This window comes from Rana temporaria, chromosome 7 (assembly GCF_905171775.1).
Source record: "Rana temporaria chromosome 7, aRanTem1.1, whole genome shotgun sequence".
Taxonomy (NCBI): Eukaryota; Metazoa; Chordata; class Amphibia; order Anura; family Ranidae; genus Rana; species Rana temporaria.
The window spans coordinates 170,117,302-170,132,069 of NC_053495.1; the positions used below are offsets into that span (position 1 = coordinate 170,117,302).

Here is a 14,768-nt window from a genome sequence, read left to right on the forward strand (position 1 = left end):
TATTTTACTTCCGGGAGCTGCTCCTGGTTTCCTAGCAACCCGAAGCAGCATTCTACAGCAGTGGGTTTGTAGGGAAAAGAAAGCAGTGAAGTGAAATGACTCGGGCGGGGAACCTGTGCCATAGCTCCGCCGGGGCTGTGCTGGCTTTGGCCACCTCTGGTGATGGCGGACACCCGGCTCAGCACATCATAGACGGGTGAGCTCTACACACAGAGGCTTTATAGACCATGGCAGTATGAAGTCTCTGCATCACCAGTCATTAGGCCTCAGGTCAGACTATAGAGCAGCCTGTTCTTTCATCTTAGCAACCAATCAGAGCTTCCCTTGCAGCTTCTAATCTGCCCTAGCAACAGGGATGGCAGGGCCTGATTGGTTGGTAAGCTAGAAATACTGTACATTCCTTCTGAGACCCTATAACTATGTCCCGTCATTGTGTTCTAGGAGACACTTACAGCTCTACTCTGGGTATAGTGTCCAGCCACCTAAGGTTGTCTGTGTGCATGTGTTACTTTACGCAAATAGTGGTGCATAGCTGCATACAGCCACCATCGCCCATTCATGTCTATGGGTGGCTGTGTGCTGCATATCAATATTACCCTTTTTTTCTGATTTGTACTGTTAAAGGCAGTAAGGCCAAAGCTTTTTTGACTGGCTAAGTGATGAGAGCCGACATCAGACTTTAGCCCTCTGTCAGGTGAACAATAGGCACTCCTGTGACAGTTGGCTAAAGTCTGCTGTCGGTTATCGGTCAGCCGGTCGATTCACAAACCTTAATAAGGCAAAACCTTTTATTTATTTATTTTGGATTGCGCAGGGGAGAGATATAACTAGAAATGAGCTTGGGTGTCATTGAAACACAATCGCAACAGCAGCTCATTAAAGTACAAAAAAAGCTGGAATTTGGGTTGGAGATGAGTTTGGAGGATGTCCAACTCATCTCTAGTTAAAACCTCAGTTTTTGTTTTGTTGTCAGTTTTTGTCATCTGTGTCCCATTGAGGGGATTTCCCGTCCCATAGCCAAAATAGGAGGCGAGAGGAAATCCCTGGTAGTCACCAGAACTAGTGTTCCCTATGGACATTTTCCCTTCTATTCCTGCTCTGGTGACAACCCAAAATATTGTTTTTTTTTGCGATGATAGTAAAACGGAAAAATGGAGAGGGTGAATCTTCTTAATGGGGACACAGACAGCCATAACCTGACAGGTTTTCTAATCTATATCAAAAACTAAACTTGTTGATGTCAGAGATTGCATGTGATTCGCACCGCACTGCTGTGCAGATCACATGCGATGTCTATGCAATGCAAATTTAGCCATACAGATTGTGTGGCTGAATTTGCATCGCATTCGGACCAAAATCATGCAAGACACTTTTTTTTTGTCCGCACCAGAATCGTATCGCATGGGTGTGAACACCCATGCGATCTGATTCCTGTCCGAATTTACAGTTCGCACTGCAAAATGTGAACCGATCTGGGGGTGTCATTAACTTTCTATTAAATAATACCCACAGCCGTTCACATAGGGCAGTGTAAACAGTGTGCCTGCGAGTTCTATGCAATGTGGGACTGGAATTGCGCTGGTTCCTGCATCGCGCTGGTGTGAAGCGGCACTTAGTACTTGTCATATTTTAGCTTTTTGAAGATCTTCATTTCTTTTCAGGAATCCTGATACATTCTGGACCACAACAGGAATGTTCCCCCAGGAATTCATCATCAGCTTGAACACGTTGCAAAAAATTGGCAAAATTACCCTCGAAAGCTCACAAAGTAAGGCCAGAAGGGAGATTTATCTTCTATGCATAGTATTAAAAAAGTATGGGCAAAGCTGTGCCCGCCCCCTCCCCAGTCTGGCACTCCACTGGGCAAGCAGAGCAGTCTGCATTTCATGAGCACTGGTAGAATGTACATGATGGGCACTGGCTTGCTGCATTTCATGAGCACTAGTAGGCTGTACATGATGGACACTGGTAGGCTGCATGTCATGAGCACAGATAGGCTGTACATGATGGGCACTGGCAGGATGTATTTCATGGGCAGTGGTATAATGTACATGATGGGCACTGGCAGGCTGTACATGATGGGCACTTGCAGGCTGTACATGATGGGCACTGGCAGGCTGTACATGATGGGCACTGGCAGGCTGTACATGATGGGCACTGGCAAGCTGTACATGATGGGCACTGGCAGGCTATACATGATGGGCACTGGTGGGTTGCATGTCATGGGCACAGGCAGGCTGATGCATCTGATCGGCACAGACACTGGTAAGGCTTCATGACAGGCACAGGTAGGCTGCTGCATCTGATGGACACAGGCACTGGTGAGGCTGCATGAAGGGTACAGGCAGGCTGCTGCATCTGACTGGTAGGCTGCACATGACACGCACTGGTGAAGCTGCATTTGATGGACTCTGGTGAGGCTGCATTAATCTCTTGTATCATGTCTGCAGTCTCTGGCGGTCTCCTGTATCATGTTTGTTAGAGGTGTTTCTAGTGGAAATTTTGCTAATACTATTAGCCGTGTGTTTAAGTTTAAGTAGGAGATTGCAGACATGATACAAGAGATGGTTATCCACTGCCGACATGATACAAAAGATGGACCTGGCTCCTCCCACAGGCTTTGATTGACATCCCTGGGTTCTATTGGCAAAGCCCTAGAGACACGGAAGTGAGGGGAGAGAAGAGCTGCAGACGTGCACAGCATTGGCTTGAATGAGTGCTCAGGTAAGTAGGGGTGGCGAGGGGCCAAAATCAATGCCTGAACATTTTTTTTACCTGAGTGCAAGGGATGCATTAAGGTAAAAAGTGCTTAGGCTTTAGATAAGAGATATGTGTTTGCGTGCAAAGGCTGCAATTGCTGATCTTCTATTTAATACAACTAGCAGTCTCGCTGACCCTGAACAAATATGCAGCAATGAGTCAGGACTCCTGATCTACTTACTTGTGCTGGGTCACAGACTGGGGATGTCCTGAAGCTATTAGATTATCTAACAGTCAGGCAACTGATATTTTTAGAAAGAGCAGCTAAAGCACCCTCCACATTTGCCTGAGCATGGTTTCTAAGTGATAATGGACTGTACTGTAGTGTTGCCACAAGATGGCAGTATAGTCTTGGGCTCACAGTGCTCAGCTTTCTTTTATCAATATTCAAGTGTCAGTTTCTTTTATTTTATTTTTTATCCTTCTTTTACAGTAAGAAGTTTACGTATTGAAACAAGCACTTCCAAGGAACCAACAAATTTTGAGCACTGTGTGGAAAGAGGTGAGGGTGTTATTGTGAGCAATGCTTTTGTACCTCTGTAATTTTGAATTAGATTAAAGCAAAACTACAACAAACTTTTTTTTTTGTTTTGGGGGAAACTTCACATTGTATATAAAGTACCTCTGATTAAGACTATTCTATGCTCAACGTCCAAATAATGGGCAGCACACCAAAGATGTTCAATTCCAGCTAAGGTTTATTGTTATTAAAGCAAATCTTAGCTGGAGTTTAACATCTTTGGTGTGTGGCCCCTTGTGTGGATAATGAATTGGAGTGGAGAACGAGCGGACTCCATGGTCTTGGCACCTGGATGATTTCAGAGAATCAAAGAGGATATAGGCTGGCCTGTGAGTAGAGAAAGGGTTTGGGTTATTCTAAATGCCCAGATTGCTGCAGGTTACTGTACAAATTTTAGGTTTTATTCTTCCCAGATACTACACACAGTGCTCTTCTTCCTGAGCTGTGACTATAGTAAAGGATACTGGACACTTTCACCCTTCCTCTCTTTTCATCCATTCACCATTTTATATACTTTTTATCTGAATGGACAAGAGGAGATCTTGCCGTTTACTTTCCCCTCCTCTCCCCTTGTCTATAGACAGAACAGCTTGCATTATGTGAAACAATTACAAGACTTTTTGTGAATACACAATTGAGCGGAAAGGAATAATGAACAAACAGGATCCTTTACTGTATGAGATCCTGAACTTGTAGTCTCCGTGCCAGAAGAAGAGCGATGTGTTTAGTATCCAGGATGAAAGAAAATAAGATTCATACACTAACCAACAGCGATTTTGGCATAGGATAGTCTTAGTTAGAGGCAACACTTTTACATTGTGATGTTTCCAAAAAGAATCCTGGAATTCCTCATTTAAGCCCCGGAAGAATTTACCCCCTTCCTGATCAGAGCACTTTTCGGCATTGCGTCGCTTTAACTGACAATTGCGTGGTTGAGTGACGTGGCTCCAAAACAAAATTGACGTTCTTTTTTCCCCCCCACAAATAGAGCTTTTTTTGGTGGTATTTGATCATCTCTGCGGTCTTTATTTTTTGTGCTATAAACAAAAAAAGCGTGACAATTTAAAAAAAAAAGCTATATTTTTTTTTACTTTTTTCTATAATAGATATCTCCAACCTCCAGTGGTTCTCAACCTGGGGTCGGGATCCCTTCGGGGGTCAAATGATGATTTACCAGGGGTCACCAAATCCTGGGCTGTTCCTGAAGCCCTTATCACTCTCCCAGCATTTTTGCAGCCACCCAGCAGGGCTATCCCTGGAGCATGTGGCCACCCATCTGGGCTGTTCCTGGAGCCCGCAGCTGCCCACTCAGCCTCTTCGCAGGCGCCCATTCAGTATACGGCATGGCTGGGGGGCAAAGACTAGAGGTCAGCTGACTGGTGAGGAATGTGAAGTGGGAGGGGCTGGAGTGGAGAAGACCCTATCTCCTGATTTCGGCATAGGTGTCACTGCTACGAGACACCACAGAGCTGGAGACACAGTAAAGCCGGAGACAGTAAGTGACACTACCTGCGATTATAGTTGCCATTATAAGGACTCAGGGAGCACTAAATGTCTGTGGGCTAGGGGCGTAAATTACTTGTCTTGCCTTGGGTGCTGACAACCCACGCTACGAAAATAATTTTACTGTTAGGGGACCCCACAACTTGGGAAATTTTATCAAGGGGTCATGGCCCTAGAAGGTTGAGAACCACTAGTTTAGGCCGATACGTATTCTTCTACATATTTTTGGTAAAAAAATCGCAATAAGTGTATGTTGATTGGTTTGCTCAAACGTTATAGCGTCTACAAAATAGTGGATCGTTTTATGGCACTTTTATTATAATTTTTAATTAATTGCGCTTTTTATTGTGATGGCGAACACATCAGACACTTTTGATGATATTTTGGGACCATTGTCATTTATAGAGCGATCAGTGCTATAAAAATGCACTGATTTACTGTGTAAAGGGAGTGATTCTAACTGTGAGGGGGCTGGGCTACCAGTGACATGACATTGATCACTGCTCCTGATGACAGGGAGCAGTAGATCACTGTCCTGTCACAAGGCAGGACAGGAAAATGCCTTGTTTACACAGGCATCTCCCTGTTCTGCAGCTCCGTGACACGATCGCGGGATACCGGTGGACATTGAGTCTGCCAGTCTTGCGGGCACGGTCATGGAGCTTGCGGCAGGGGTGCACGCTCGCAAATTCAAAGCAACGTACCTGTACGTTGCTTTGCGTGGCCGTACCATTCTGCCGACGTATATCTACTGGTGGCGGTCAGCGAGCAGTTAAAGTGCAACTACAAAAAAAAAAATTAAATAGTGGATTGTGCACCAATTACCTTACTCCTCAGTTGTGATTCCAAATACCTCTTCCTAAGCCTTCCTGCAGTGTACATAATCAAAGTCACAGTTTCCTCTATGAGGCAAGCTAATTACCTGCCCTGGGGACCAGACATCTGTCCCTGTTATCTTCTTAGGGACCAGTCCCATCACTGCCTGTAAGTTCTCCTGACTCTGGAGCCTATGATAGAGGACCCGGCCACTGGAGGTGTTGCTTCCACCATAGGAGGTGCCCAAATCAAGCAGGCAGTGATGTAGATCCCCGAAGAAGGATCCCAGGAAGTAAATATAAGAAGAGAGAGGGATTGTCATGCGACTGTGGCTTCTGATAGGTAAAATACAGTATGTGTTTTGAATAGTTTTTATTTTTTATTTTCAAACTAGCGGTTAGTTAGAGAGAGGTGGGAGGGGTTGTTTATATCTTGAAATTAGGCTTTGAAGTGGTTGTAAACTGCTGGACGTTTTCTTTTTTTTTTCTTACCTGTAAGGTAATGTCATAATGTGCTAGAACATTATGTGAAACTTTGCTGAAAACAAAGCATTCCATCGATGCAATGTCATCGCTGGAGGCCGCTTCCATCCTCCCCCGTCTTGTTTCGGTGTTCACGGACTCTGGCTCTGTGACTGTCCGGAGCTGCAATGGCGTCACTGCCACACATGCGCGCAGGAGCCGCCATTTACGGCACAGGGCTCTGAAAGAATAGCACGGGTGGCTGTTCCTTTAGTGTACATGCAGCCAAGTGACATTGCATGCCCTCTAAATATGCCCTAAACAGTGAGGGCCAGATCCACAAAGAACTTATCTATTGATACGCCGCATAAGTTCTACGATGCGCCGTCGTATCTTTGTTTTGTATCCACAAAACAAGATACGCCTGAATGTGGGATAGATCCGACTGACGTACGTCTTAGTACGCCGTCGGATCTTAGGTGCATATTTACGCTGGCCGCTATGTGGCGCTTCCATTGATTTTCGCGTAGAGTATGCAAATTAGCTAGATACGCCGATTCTCAAACGTACGTCCGCCCGGCGCATTTTCTTACGTTATTTACATAAGGCTTTTTTCGGCGTAACGTTACTCTATGAGGTGTAGGCAATGTTAGGTATGGATGTCGGGACAGCGTCGAATTTTCCGTCGTTTGCGTAAGACGTTCGCGAATAGGGCTTTGCGTAAATTACGTTCACGTCGAAAGCATTGACTATTTGCAACGTGATTTCGAGCATGCGCACTGGGATACCCCCTCGGACGGCGCATGCGCCATTAAAAAAAAACTTAATTTACGTCGGGTCAAGATGAATTAACATAAAACACGCCCACATCTTAGTCATTTGAATTTCGCGCCCTTACGCCGACACATTTACACTACGCCGCCGTAACTTACGGCGCAAATTCTTTCTGGATAAGGAACCTCCGCTCTAAGTTACGGTGGTGTTGTGTATCTGAGATACGCTACGCCTGCCTAAAGATAGGCAGTTCTTTGTGGATCTGGCCCTGAATGTTTAGGAGATGTTTACTTTACCTATAGGTAAGCCTTATTATAGGCTTACCTTTGGGTACAATTTAGTAATGGAAGTTTACTTCCTCTTTAAGGGCCAGTTCACACCAGATGCAGTTCCAATGCGCTTTTTTCTGCACTAAAAATTCACAAAAAATGCATGCACAGTGCATGTATTCCAATGGCTCTAGTTCACACCAATGCAGAGTCAGAAACTGACTGGACTGACTGCACTGGTGTGAACTAGAGCCATTGGAATACATGGAAAACACTGTGAATGCATTTTTACGGCCAGTTCACACCACAAAAATGCACTCCAGATACGTTTCTGATCAGTTTTTGCTTACAGTTCACATCACACACAGTTCCATTGCGCTTTTGATATCATTTTCTAGGTTTCAGTACAGTTTTGTGCAGAAAAAATGCAGCATGATCTATTTTTTTGTTTTTTTTTGCCCCGGAAACTGACTGCACTGGTATGAACTAGAGCCATTGGAATACATGGAAAACACTGTGCATGCATTTTTTTTAGTGCAGAAAAAAGCACACGGAGCGGCACCTGGTGTGAACTAGCACTAAAAATGCATGCACAGTGTTTTCCATGTATTCCAATGGCTCTAGTTCACACCATGCAGTAACTAACAGGAAACTGACCAGAGACTGCTTGCATGGTGTGAACTAGAGCCATTGGAATACATGGAAAACTCTGTGCATGCATTGTGTGTAGACAACAAAGCGCACGGAACTACATCTGGTGTAAGGCTGGGTTCACACTGCTGCGAATTCTTTTGCGAATTTTAGCCGTTGCGATCGCTCAAATTCGCAAGTCATCAAAATTACATTGTTTTCCATTAGTGCCGTTCACATCAGTGTGGTGCGAATCTAAGCTGTGGGGAAAAAAAGGGTCCTGTGCGAGTTTGATCCGTGTGCGATACGAATTCAGCTCTATAGACTGGCATTCCCTGAAATCGCGGCAAAATCGCAGCTGGAAATCGCTGTATTTTACTGTGATTTTGAGTTTGCAGCAGTGTAAACCTAGCCTCACTCCACTTTTGTTGAGGGGAAAAAAACATTCCCTTCTGGGTAATCTATGTCCATGTGCAGAATAAATGTGAATAGGAGTGACTTTAAAATTATCATTCAGCTGCTGCATGTGCAGGGTACTAATAAGAAAACTGCATCCCCTTAGACATGATTAACCCTTTGGCAGTATATCACCAAAACTGAAATTTATGTTGCAAAGGACACCAAAAATCTGACTTGTATCATAGTACAGACTTCTGGGGAAATCAGTGAGCCAATCACACAATGATTCAATGACAATGGCAGGAAATGACATTTCCGAGGGGTGTCTCATACACCATCTGTGTACAGAACACCTCCAGGTTGCCATATTGCATTCTACAGAAAATTGCAGCGCTGCAGATTAAAAAAAGGAAAGGTCATTTCTAATAATGTTATATTACAATATAACTTGTGTAGCAATTGTATATGATATATATTACACTTTAAGCAATAAAAAGCTGCTTATTATTGTATTGCTGTAATTAGTTTGTTTCTACGTCTCAGAAGTTTGGGCTTTTCAGCCATTTTCTTGTCATTTGTGTTGCAAGAAGCTTTGACTGGTATCTATACTATTGTTGCAGCATTGTGACTGAAATGGATTTTCTTTCCACTTGGTTGCAGAGTTTGAACATGTTGAAGGACAGTTCCACAATGAAGAAATTACTGTAAGTGTGAAACCGCTCAAACTTTCAATTAATCTTTTTACCATCTTAAACATTAAAGTGGAGGTTCACCCAAATAACATCTATATCAGACCAACTTCTTTATACTTCTAACATGTACAGTCCACTTTTTTTTTTTTACGCTGTACATACCGTATAATCTATATTTGCAATCTGGCTTCTGGGTACTTCTCCCCGCGGGAGTAGGCGTTTCCAAGCTGAAGAGGAATGTCCTCTGGGAGGTCGCCCAGATGATTGACGTACTTTCAGAAAAAGTTCCCCCCGGGGGATAAGGCCCCACCCCCCGTATTGCATAGGCGCGTCACGAGTCATGGTGTTTCCAAAAGAAGCCAAACATGAAGAAGCTCTATGTGGCACCTGCGCAGTCAGCTCTACGCGGCTCCTAGTCGGTGCGCAGGCGCCGTGTAGAGCCGACTCGCAGCTCTGCATGTTCGGCTTCTTTCTGAAACGCTGTGACTCGTGACGCGCCTACGCAATACGGGGGGCGGGGCCTTATCCGCTGGGGGGAACTTTTTCTGAAAGGACGTCAATCATCTGGGTGACCTCCCAGCATAGAAACGCCTACTCCCGCGGGCAGAAGTACCCGGAAGCCATTTTGCAAATCTAGATTATACGGTATGTACAGCGTGTATTCTCTGGTGTGGAGAAAGCCTCTTGAGGGGGGAGGGGGCAAGCAGGCAAGTCAGGACACTCTCTACTTTGCAGATAGAGAAAGGAGCTGTGTGTTAGTGGGCATCCTGACACTCCTACTCGCCCCCTCCCCCCTCAAGAGGCTTTCTCCACACCAGGGAGAAAGCCTCACATTACGGTGGTGAGTTACAGACAGAAGAACAGGAAGTGAGGATTTCTCAGAAGAAATAAGGACATTTTAAAAGCCAAATGGAAGGATGAGGTAAGTGAAGGAGGACTGCACTAAGGTAAAGGAAGCTATTTAGGGAAAAAAATGTTTTCCTTTACAACCCCTTTAAGGCTACTTTCACACTAAGGCCCCTTTCACACTGGGGCGGAAGCCGCGGTGGCGGTATAGCGCCGCTAAAAATAGCGGCGCTATACCGTCGGATTTGGCCCGGGATTTGGCCGCTAGCGGGGCGGTATTAACCACCGCTTGCGGCCGATAAAGGGTTAATACCGCCCGCAATGCGCCTCTGCAGAGGCGCATTGCGGGTGGTATTGCCACGGTTTCCCATTGTTTTAAATGGGAAGGAGCGGTGAAGGAGCGGTATACATACCGCTCCAAAGATGCTGCTGACAGGCTTTCACATTGAGGTTGCTGGGCAGGAGTTTTTCAGGCGGTATAGCAGCTCTAAAAATAGCGCTGCTATACCGCCTGAAAAACTCCTGCCCAGCAACCTCAATGTGAAAGCCTGTCAGCAGCATCTTTGGAGCGGTATGTATACCGCTCCTTCACCGCTCCTTCCCTGAAAAATTCCTCAGTGTGAAAGGGGTCTAAGGCACTTTACAGGCATTTTAGTGAAAAAAATAATGCTTTAAGCAATAAAACCTGGAAGCTGATTGGTTTCTATTCAGAGCTGCACCAGATTTTGCACTCTCCCGTTTTAGTAAATCAACCTCTATATGCGGCGCCGCTATTCCTTATGTCTTGTAGGTTGCGAGGTGGGGCCTCCATGAATTGGGCCTGTTTTTCCAGCACATCCCACAGATGCTTATCGGTAATTTATTGGCTATTTTTAGCAATGCTTTTCTTAGCGTGGCACTTTAAACCCTCAGCTAGCGGCCGATGAAGGGGTTAATGTTTTACGCAAAGCACCGCTCCTAAAGTGCCCCAAAGATTTTGCTTGCAAAACTTTTTTTTTTAACGTCCTGCAAGCGGACCGCTCCAGTGTGAAAGCACTCAGGCTTTCACACTGGAGTGAAAGGAGAGGCTTAAAGGGTCACTAAAGGAATTTTTTTTTTTTTAGCTAAATAGCTTCCTTTATCTTACTGCAGTCCTGGTTTCATGTCCTTATTGTTCGTTTTTGCTCTGATGTTGCTGTAATTCTGCTCTGTTCTGGACACTTCCTGGTTGTCTGGCTCCTTATGAAAAAAGTCATGGGAGACTTTAGTTTCGTTTTCCTAGCCATGACTCTCTAGCCACTTGAGCCCCGGGCCATCGTCAAATGACGGCTTCACGGTGGCTCTGAATATCCAACAGGACGTCAATTGACGTCCTGGTTTCCTCCGGCCACTGGGCGGCGCGCGCGCGCCCGGCGCGTCCCCGAGATGCCGATGCGCGTGCCTGGCGGTCGCGATGTCCGCCAGGTACCCGCGATCGGTAATGACAGAGCAGGGACGTGGAGCTCTGTGTGTAAACACAGAGCTCCACGTCCTCTCAGGGGAGAGAGGAGACCGATCTGTGTCCCTTTATACATAGGGACATAGATCGGTCACCCCCCCTCCACACACAGTGAGAACACAATACAGGCACACATTTAACCCCTTCCTCACCCCCTTGTGTTAACCCCTTGAATGCCAGTCACATTTATACAGTAATTAGTGCATATTTATCACACTGATCGCTGTATAAATGTGAATGGCGCCAAAAATGTGTCAAAAGTGTCCGATGTGTCTGCCATAATGTCGCAGTCCCAATAAAAAAAATCGCAGATCGCCGCCATTACTAGTAAAAAAAAAAATTCAAAAAAATAATAATAATAATAATAATTCTGTCCCATATTTTGTAAGCGCTTATTGCGATTTTTTTTTTTTTTACCAAAAATATGTAGAAGAATACGTATCGACCTAAACTGAGAAAAAAAAAATTTGGGAAAAAAAAATTGGGCTATTTATTATAGCAACAAGTAAAAAATATTGATTTTTTTTTCAAAATTTTTTTTTGTTTATAGCGCAAAAAATAAAAACCGCAGAGGTGATCAAATACCACCAAAACAAAGCTCTATTTGTGGGGAAAAAAGGACGTCAATTTTGTTTGGGAGCCACGTCGCACGACCGCGCAATTGTCAGTTAAAGCGACGCAGTGCCGGAAGCTGAAATTTCACCTGGGCAGGAGGGGGGTATATGTGCCCGGTAAGCAAGTGGCTATGGCACTGTCCAGCACAGAGGCATAAAATAACATGCAAAGACTAAATTAGTTTCACTTTCGTTTTTTTACATCTAGGAGGCACATTATATGATTGCTTTTTATCTGTTTTTAATCGTTTTTAAAAGGAATCAGTTAACTATTAACTGTCTCTATACCCTGTAAACAGTCATTTCAGCAAAAAAATTTTTTTCCTTTAGTGATCCTTTAAGCTTGAACAAGCTGGAGTTAGAAGCTGATTGGCTGAAGCTGATGTATCGCTAAACCAGATTCTGAGTGCTCCAGTTTTAGTAAATTTCTTAGTAAATTTCGACCAAAGGATTTTCTACTGTCGGCCTGGTGCCAGATACCACACCATACCTTCAGAGGTCTAGTGGCGTCCATGTCTTGATGGGTCAGAGCTGCTTTTGTGGAAAAAGAGAGACCTACTCTATATTAGATGGGTAGTCATAAAGTTATGGTTAGTTACATAACTGAACTAAAGAGTGTTCTTTATATTTGCCTGGAGTTTTGTATGAATTTACATTCTACATACAAACCTTGTTTAGCTAAGCGCATTCTTATTAGCCCTTTTAGGATAAAAGAAGTTGACTGACTGGATCACAATGGTATTTTCTAGATAAAGTCAACTGTTTGTAGTAAAACAGGTCTTGTCACATTTGCAGCTTCTTCTAATGCTTTCAGTTTAGCTGATTCTGTAATATTTCTGTTCTAGTGATCTTTCAATACCGTGTGGAAATAATATGCATCAAGAAGTAACTGAATAAGGGCTCTTTCACACGGAGCGGATCCGTATTGATCCGCTTCGTTAGCCCGTTTGGCTCAGCGGTGATTCCTCCGTTAATCCTGCTGAGCTGTCGGCTGACAGGGCGGTCCCCACACACTGTGCAGAGACCGCCCTGTCTCTCCTCCGCTCTCCCCTATGGGGAATCAGATGAATACGGACCGTCTGTCCATATTCATCCGATCCGATCCGTCAGACGGAAGAAAAATAGGGTTTTCTTCCATCTGAAAAACCGGATCCTGACGGAGGCGGGTGATTACGGACGTTAGCGGATGCTCCATCCGCTAACGGCTGTGATCCCATAGGGAACCATTGTAAGTCCGTAAACGGACTTATGAAAAGCGGACCGTTCGTCCGCTGGTGTGAAAGGGCCCTAACCCTTTTCTGGCACAGCTTTAGACTGTGGGCATGCATAAGTCAGTGATGGCATATTTCTGGTTTCAAAAGGTCCACTGTGGAGGATATCTAAACCCAACAACAAAAAACGTAATACAGTGGAACCTTGGATTGCGAGTAAAGCGGTTAACAAGCCTTTCGCAATACGAGCACTGTATTTCTAAAAATCCTGAGTCGTTCGGGAAAACCTAGGAAATACTCAGTTCCCGAGCCTTTCCAAGGTTTTCTCAAGTTCAGCCGAGCTGTCCTCGAGCCTTTCCAATCGTTTCCAATGCTCTCCGGTGCCCCCCCACCTCTGGCCACATGCGGTATTGCATGCCATTGAAGCCAATGCGGAACAAATTATTTTAATTTCCATTGACTTCTATGGTATCGCTTTGATATCCGAGTACTTTGGATTACAAGCATTCTCTGGGAATGGATTATGCTCGTAATCAGAGGTTCCACTGTATTTTGTATAACCACCTACCAGTCTTTGGTGGCTGCATTCTTTTAATCTTTCAAATCGGCCAAAAACCTTTTTAGCAAGTACAGAAAATACCTGTTGATCTTACCAGAAGTGCATTGTCCCTTCCTGTAAACCAAACTGCAAGCAAAAATTGTTATCTTCTGTAAACTACTAAACCCCCCACCTAGCATGTAAAGGAGTTAAACAAAGACAGACATGTTTGAGGTGCAGCTAGTGACAACTTTGGCTCATTCCATGGACACAGTTGAGGTGTCAGCGTAGCTACCCAGGGACAGGAAATGTATTATTAGCGGCAATACCAGGTGGAAAAAAAGAAAACATATGCAGCCATCACATCCAAGGACTGGTAAGCGACCATATACTGTATTTCCTTTTTGTTTTTGCATTTAGATTCACTGTAAGTTATTGCACATACGTATGTATCTTCACCGCATTCAAAGCTTTATTTGCTATGTTTAAAAAAAATATATACTTTTTTTTATTTTATAATTTTTTTTATTTATTTTTTATTTCCCAGTTCCCTGGAGTGCAAGCGATCCATTTGCGCTTTGTGATCTTGTCCGGATTTGATCATTTTGTAGCTGTGCGCAGCGTGTCAGCAGAAAGTGTCATATAAATTGCAGCTTTATGCAACTTACCATATGGGTCCCTCAATAACAAATAACAATGCATACAAGAAGATAGAAAAAGTGGAATCACAACATGATATAACAATTTTTTTTATGAATTCCATTTTTTTTAATTGTATTTTAATAAATAAATAAAAAAAATATTGTGTATGGGCATTTTGTGTATTTAACCACTTCAGCCCCAGAAAGCCATTTTTTTGCGATACGGCACTGCCTCGCTTTAACTGACAATTGCACGGTTGTGCGACGCTGTACCAAACAAAATTGTTTTTTTCCCCACAGATAGAGATTTATTTTGGTGGTATTTGATCACCTCTGCGGTTTTTATTTTTTGCACTATAAACAAACAAGGAGCGACAAACAAAAAAAAAAAAAAGTTTTTACTTTTTGCTATAATGAATATCCCCCAAAAATATATATATATATTTTTTTCATCAGTTTAGGCCCATATATATTCTACATATTTTTGGTAACAAAAATTGCAATAGGCGTATAGTGATTGGTTTGCAGTGCATAAAAGTTATCACGTCTACAAACTATGGGATCGATATAGGGACTTTTATTTATTTTTATTGTTTTTACAAGTAATGCCAGCGATC

General features: G+C 43.8%; 1 protein-coding gene across 1 annotated transcript; it reads left to right on the top strand.

Annotated features, from left to right (window-relative positions):
- Positions 1-3: 3 nt before the first annotated feature.
- HSPB11 (heat shock protein family B (small) member 11) lies at positions 4-14,279 on the top strand. The gene is made up of 5 exons (XM_040360440.1): positions 4-196; positions 1,662-1,768; positions 3,194-3,262; positions 8,793-8,836; positions 14,058-14,279. Exons 1-5 carry the CDS (start codon positions 96-98, stop codon positions 14,154-14,156), a joined length of 420 nt encoding a protein of 139 aa, XP_040216374.1. The 5' UTR covers positions 4-95; the 3' UTR covers positions 14,157-14,279.
- The last annotated feature ends 489 nt before the right edge of the window (positions 14,280-14,768 follow it).

What these genes read in the sequence shown, in the direction of transcription:
- HSPB11 (XM_040360440.1), top strand. Translation starts at nt 96, where the DNA reads ATGACTCGGGCGGGGAACCTGTGCCATAGCTCCGCCGGGGCTGTGCTG. An exon ending in GCTCAGCACATCATAGACGG is followed by an intron (nt 197 to 1,661) that starts GTGAGCTCTACA and finishes ATTTCTTTTCAG; the next exon opens with GAATCCTGATACATTCTGGA. An exon ending in TCCACAATGAAGAAATTACT is followed by an intron (nt 8,837 to 14,057) that starts GTAAGTGTGAAA and finishes TTTATTTCCCAG; the next exon opens with TTCCCTGGAGTGCAAGCGAT.